The 6,012-nt window shown below is 47.8% G+C and overlaps 1 protein-coding gene across 6 annotated transcripts in view; it reads left to right on the forward strand.

Moving 5' to 3' along the window:
• The window catches only part of gramd1a (GRAM domain containing 1A), a 43,016-nt gene extending 38,575 nt beyond the window's left edge, over nt 1-4,441 (forward strand). For 4 of the 6 annotated variants that reach the window (XM_084944461.1, XM_084944456.1, XM_084944458.1 and 1 more), the window contains 6 exons: nt 98-328; nt 481-565; nt 932-943; nt 1,825-1,932; nt 2,839-2,959; nt 3,043-4,441. In XM_084944461.1, the coding sequence (XP_084800587.1) occupies nt 98-328; nt 481-565; nt 932-943; nt 1,825-1,932; nt 2,839-2,959; nt 3,043-3,138 (653 nt within the window). In that variant the 3' untranslated portion in view covers nt 3,139-4,441. The remainder of the gene's footprint in view (nt 1-97; nt 329-480; nt 566-931; nt 944-1,824; nt 1,933-2,838; nt 2,960-3,042) is intronic. The other 2 variants (XM_084944457.1, XM_084944459.1) reach the window with 1 other exon arrangement.
• Nucleotides 4,442-6,012: the final 1,571 nt, after the last annotated feature.

A 6,012-nucleotide genomic window follows, 5' to 3' on the forward strand; every position in this document is an offset into this window, starting at 1 on the left:
GGCCGGAGGCGTGTTGTGGCACCTCATGGAGCGAGGTATTTTCCCTCCAGTCTTCCATTCTGGGTTTTAAATCTCTTCTTTTAAATCTCTCACGCAGAGAGCGAGGTGTGCAAGCTGGAGACACTCCTGCAGACTGAGGTTACCGTGGTGACCACAGGCGAAGCGGTGGGAACCGACGCCGCAAAGACCCCGCCGGGCTTGCGCCGCAGGAAACGCACGTGCTCGCGGCGGCAAGGCGAGAGGGAGAGAGAGAGGGAAGGAGGAGGAGCGGGTGCTGGAGACCGAGGGGACAGAGGAGTGGGAGAGGAGAGGGACACGAGAGAAGCCGGTAAGTCCGCCCGGATACAGACGCAACCAGCGAATCCCGCCTCTGTGCAGTAACGCCCTCTGGTGGTTGTGTTTGGTTTTCCAGCCGTCCAACACAACCTCATAGATTTCTAATTGATTCAGTAACAAAGTGTTCACTGTTGTGTCCTTTAGGCTCTCAGTTTATGAAGCTGGGGGAGCGATCGCGTGGCGGCGGGCACAACAGCATATCCACCATCCTCCTCATCGTCAGCTTCATGTAAGTGTTTGTGGAGTCGAGTGTGTGGGTGGATTGGATCTGTGGGTGAGCGTCGCTCTCTGTCTGTCCAGCATGTATGGTCTTATTTAATCAGCAGCAGCGGAGACAGAGTTGTATGAGGAGGGGTTGGACTGTTGCACGGCGGCGTCAGGACCGGTGCACGACGTGTGCTTTCTATACTGTGAGCTGATCACACCCCTGCTTTGATTGTATGTCTGTGGTTAAACTAGCTGCTGCTCAGTGCGCTGCTGAATGTTGCTCATTCAGACACTTTGGAAATCGATCCTTCTGCTTACTAACGGCCTCACGATGCCTTTCTTGCCATTTCTCTTTTTCCCTCCTTTCTGCATTACTTCTTGTGCGTAGGATCTGTATCAGGTTCGTATGAGAGGCTTTAAACGTTACACCACTGGCTGTTAAAATATGACCTCTGAGCACAAACGTACAGGAAAAATCCACCGTTCAGGCTAAACGTGAAGCTTTGTCAAATTCAAATGAAATGTGATAAATGAGGTTCATTTCTCTTCGGTCTAAAAGCACAGCTGCTGATTATTTTAAGCTGCTCTCATAAACGTACGATTATCTGTCCCCAAAGGGAGGAGGATTATTTAAACGAGGATTCATAACCAGATTTTAAGTCATATAAAAAAAAAAAAGATGAAATCTGTCTGAAGAAATGTGACAGCACATTATATTAGATCATTTTGGGGCCTTTTAGCCTTTATTGGATAGAAACGGTGTAGAGACAGAAACACTGAGCGAAACCGTCGCCCTCAAGTCAGATTTATTTGTAAAATAAGAAGTTTTAAACTGAACAAGGTCGGTGCAACAAAGTTACAAAATTGGAATCAATCAAATAATTGTTTCAGAAGTTTTTAATCCAAACCTGCTGGTCATACCTCCTCAGCATGTTTGACACACATGTACACGTGCTGCAGTGAGACCAGCTTAAAGGCCACAGCCTGCCGTCTGTGTCGTCTGTATCGTTGCTGGGATGAATTCTAGTTAAAGGTTTCCAGTAAGACGGAAAATTGAACAAAAATGAAAAAAGCCTTGAAATTAGCCTGTGTGTGTTAGCTGACGGTGGATTCTTCCTGTAACAGCTCAGACTCGAACAAACCCACAAATATTTGTGTTCTTTTGTTCCGTTGGTTTTTCGACCTTCCTGCTGTCCGTGTGGTTCAGTGTGAAACATTTTCAGATTGTGGTTGGCGCTGAGTGACTCTGACCTCTGTGCGCTCTCTGTCTGTCCCCGTCAGTCTGGTGGTGCTGGTGGCGCTCAACATGCTGCTGTTCTACAAGCTGTACGCTCTGGAAAGAGCCGCGCATACACTGGAGACGTGGCACTCCTACTCTGTTGCTGACAGGTAAAAGACACCGCCCTGTTTTCCTTAAACACACACACACACACACACACACACACACACACACACACACACACACACACACACACACACGTTCCTCTGGGAAGGATAATTGGTGTTTGGTGTGAGTTGCTCCTGTGGGGGACCACAGCTCTGTTACTGCATAGCAACAGATCACAACAAGAAGTTTTAAAAAAACTAGTAAAAATAGGATGAGGATCATTTAAATAATAAAAAAAATCTATTTCACACAAAATGAACCAAACGGCAAAACAAATAAAAACTGGCTTTCAGCAGGAAGGACGTCCCGCGTTGTCTTACTCTCTGTGACGCAGGGACTATTTTCTTTCTACCGTCTACATCTGCCAGTTACAGAAGTGTGAAGCGAGCTAACGTTGCAGGTGGACGTCACTGTTTCCATCCCGTGAGGAGCGAAAGGTTTAATCCTCGGGTTTGTGTGGCCGCCTCCTGCACGCTGTGACACGCTCGGTTTGGTTGGATGAAAATAGTTCCTCCATGAAACCGCTCACGGACGGGTTTGTGGATATTTTTAATAACCTGCTGAGTTTTCAAACATGTTTCGGTGCTTTGGACAGCACACAGGACAGGAAGTGCACTTTCAAACTAAAAGTTTGAGTTCCTGCTCACACACTAACGCACATGGAAATTCACATTTTTGGAAGCTTGTATTGAACCTTCTGACAAGTCTGTTTATGAGTTTTCATTTGTATTACTTTTGCTTTTTTGTCTAATTTATTGCTCAGTTTGTTTCTTAGACAAAAACATAAAAGGTCGTCAGCGTTACTAAATCACACTCGTATTAAATGTGATTGACTTTGTGCTGTTGACTCTGGGTTAAAGAGCTCTTCTTCTTCCTCTTGTTTCTCCTTCCTCCTCCTCACCCCTCAGTCCTTTGCCTCAGACAGCTGGGGAGTGGGCTCAGGTCCTGCAGCTGCAGAGGCAGTTTCATCAGGCCCAGCTCAGCAAGTGGCAGCAGATCCTGCAGTCATCCGTCTCGCTGCTCGACCAGGTTGGCGTCCCGCTTCAGTTTGCGTTGACGGCTGGCTTCAGCTCACAGATTATAACCCAGCGTGTGCCTCTCTCTGTCTCCAGATGAAACAGTCTTTAGAGAAGCTCCACCAGGGTATCGTGGTCCCAGAGGTCAAGCAGGACCCCCCTGCTGACGCGGAGTCCCTGACCGAGGCCTGAACCTCGCCTGCTCCGACTGCCCCCCTCCCAACCTCCGAACCCGCAGAGATTCGGATCGTTTCCTGTTTGAACCCCGGTGAGAGAGGACGCCGCTCAGAACTCGACTGACTTGAAACAGCGACGTTCACCTCGAGTGAACTCAGACTGGAAGCTTTCAGGACCACAGCAATAATTTCCCTGCAGCTGCAAGTCGACCGTGTGCGTGTGTGCGTGTGTGCGCGCGTGTGTGTGTGTGTGCGTGTGTGTGTGAGACGAGGCCACAGGTGGGCCCGTTCAGACCACCCGGTCAGCTGCAATCTCCTTTAATTCAGACCTCGACTATCACAGACCGAACTTCCTCTTCTGACCTGCAACATTTCAGAGGTTCACGATTCGGGAAAGCGGGAGCGTCGATCGACTCTCAGCGGACGAGAAAAAAGAGAGGACGAGGAACACGCTCCCACTTCTCCCGGGCTCCGTCAGGGTTTTACGTCTTTTTCAAACTCGGTGCGTCCGACTGTTTCCTGGACCATGACAGTATTTATTGTTGCCGCTGACTGTCTCGTCCTGCTCTGAAGAAGTCATGTGATGCTTGTTTCCTGCTCTGATTTGCTGTTTTGTGCGTGGGCCAAGAGGGGCTCCACGAGAACGATCACTGGCCCCAGCAATAATGATTCATGTTCTGAATGTTTCAAGCAGAGTAGTACATAGAGATACATATATATATAATGGTAATAATGAACCGTGTGTGAGTGTGTGTGCAGCAGAGGACATTTGGAGGTGAGAGACGGGCGTTCGTGTTAGTTTGTTTTTGAAGATTTCTCTTTCATGTTGGGTTCAGGTGGAAACTCTAAGGTCTGGTCAGTGACGGAGCGACTCCTGTGAGGACCAAGCAGACCTGTGAGGGTCCCGGAGAAGAAAAAAAGGGAATTTTTCTGGCAGTATTGTTTTTCTGTGTGTGTGTTTGTACGATTCATTTTCTTTTTATTCAGTTTTCATCTTCCGTCTTTGATTTTTGTCGTTATTCGTCCTCCCCGCTCACCGGACCTGAAAACATTTCACCCACCCGTGAGCTTCCTCTCTGGTTTTCTTTCCTGCTCTTCCTCACGCTCTCGTTCTCTTTCTCTCTCCATTTCGTTTTGGAAAACGGCGTCTGCTGAAGCATGCGGGCCCTGCTGTGCACGGCCATGCGTGGATAACAAAAGGATGTACTATTTATTAAAGGAGGGAGAGAGGGATGAGGAGCAGAGATGGGAATGTACTGTAAAGATGTGATTGTACACCATGCCATGGAGAGAAATGAAAAGCTCTAAACACGCAACAACGCCTCACTTTTCTTTGAGTCTGTGTTTGTCTCCTTTGGCTTAATCCATTTTGGTTCACAAATAAAGTCCCTGCAGTCTTCTCCAACCGAGGAAAACCTCCGTCAGTGCAGGTAGGACATGTTGAAACAGGAAGCAGAGTCTCCAAAGGGTCTCATCTTTCCCCCCCACCATGTCGTCCCATCCCGGGAATATCTGAGCTCCCGTGCTGATGATCGTTGAAACAACAGTCGTACAAACACAGTGAGGATAAACCAGGCTTTGCTCTACTGTAATGCCTCTTTGCACCACTAGAAGGTGCAGTTAGTCTGTGTGACTTTTACTTAACCGCTTTATTTACAGTGGTGGTGGGGGTGGGCGCAAAAATTAAAAGAACAACAGAAAACTTATCAAGACTAAAGCTGGGGTGCCCTGATGCAGTTCCCTCTCTCGGGATTGCTGACCATGCGCGTCCCTTTATGACCTCAGCGTGCCATCTTCTGATTGGCTTCTCCTGGCATGCTCACAAAGCTCAGATCATCTCAGCACCTTTGGCAAAGTTGGAACAGGACTGAGTGCAGCAGCTGTGTGATGTTATCACATGAACATGGTCCAAAATCTCAGATGTTTCCTGCAACTTTCTGAATCTGCGATGTGAAGAATTGAAAGGGGCTCAGACCTGGTGCTAGCAAGGTGTAGCTAATAAAGTGGCCAGTGAGTGTGTCTCATACAGCTGCACCAGCCACAGACCAGCACTGAAAACTACAAAAAGTGCTTCATGCGTCTATGAAATAAAAGGTCTCAGCTGTGAACAGACAACATGAAGTCAAAGGAGCTCTCCATGCAGGTGAAACGAGCCACCTTTAACCTGCCAAAGCAGAAAAAACCCATTAGAGAAATTGCTCCAATATTAGGATTAGCAAAGTCTCCGTTTGGTACACCATGAGACGGAAAGAAAGCACTGAACTCAGCAACGCAAAAAGTCCTGGATGTCCACAGAAGACAGCAGTGGTGGATGATCGCAGAATAATTTCCATGGTGAAGAGAAACCCCTTCACAACAGCCAACCAAGTGAACAACACTCTCGATATCCAAGTCTACCATAAAGAGAAGACTGCATGAAAGTAAATACAGAGGGTTCGCTGCAGGGTGCAAGTCACTCATAAGCCTCAAGAATAGAAAGGCTAAAAAAGATTCTTTGGACGGCTGAAACCAAGAAAAAAAGTCAAGAGAAGACGTGGAACCGCTCATGATCCAGAGCACATCGCATCATCTGTAAAACACGGCAGAGGCTGTGTGATGCTGTGGGCGTGCACGGCTGCCAGTGGCACTGAGACACTAGTGTTTTTTGATGATGTGACTCAGGACAGAAGCAGCTGAATGACCTCTGAGGTGTTCAGAGACAGACTGTCTGCTCACATCCAGCTAAATGCAGTCAAACTGATTGGGCCTCATTTCATAATAAAGATGGAGAACGAGCCAAACCAGCAAAGCAACTCAGTTTACTGAGCTCTGCACGCTCTCCTCACCGTTAACTCAACTTTGTTCTTAGAAAACCTTTCAGCTCCTCTGTGAGGTGACATCATAGAGATCC

This window comes from Perissodus microlepis, chromosome 11, assembly GCF_051167445.1.
Source record: "Perissodus microlepis isolate ML-2025 ecotype Zambia chromosome 11, ASM5116744v1, whole genome shotgun sequence".
NCBI classification, from domain to species: Eukaryota; Metazoa; Chordata; class Actinopteri; order Cichliformes; family Cichlidae; genus Perissodus; species Perissodus microlepis.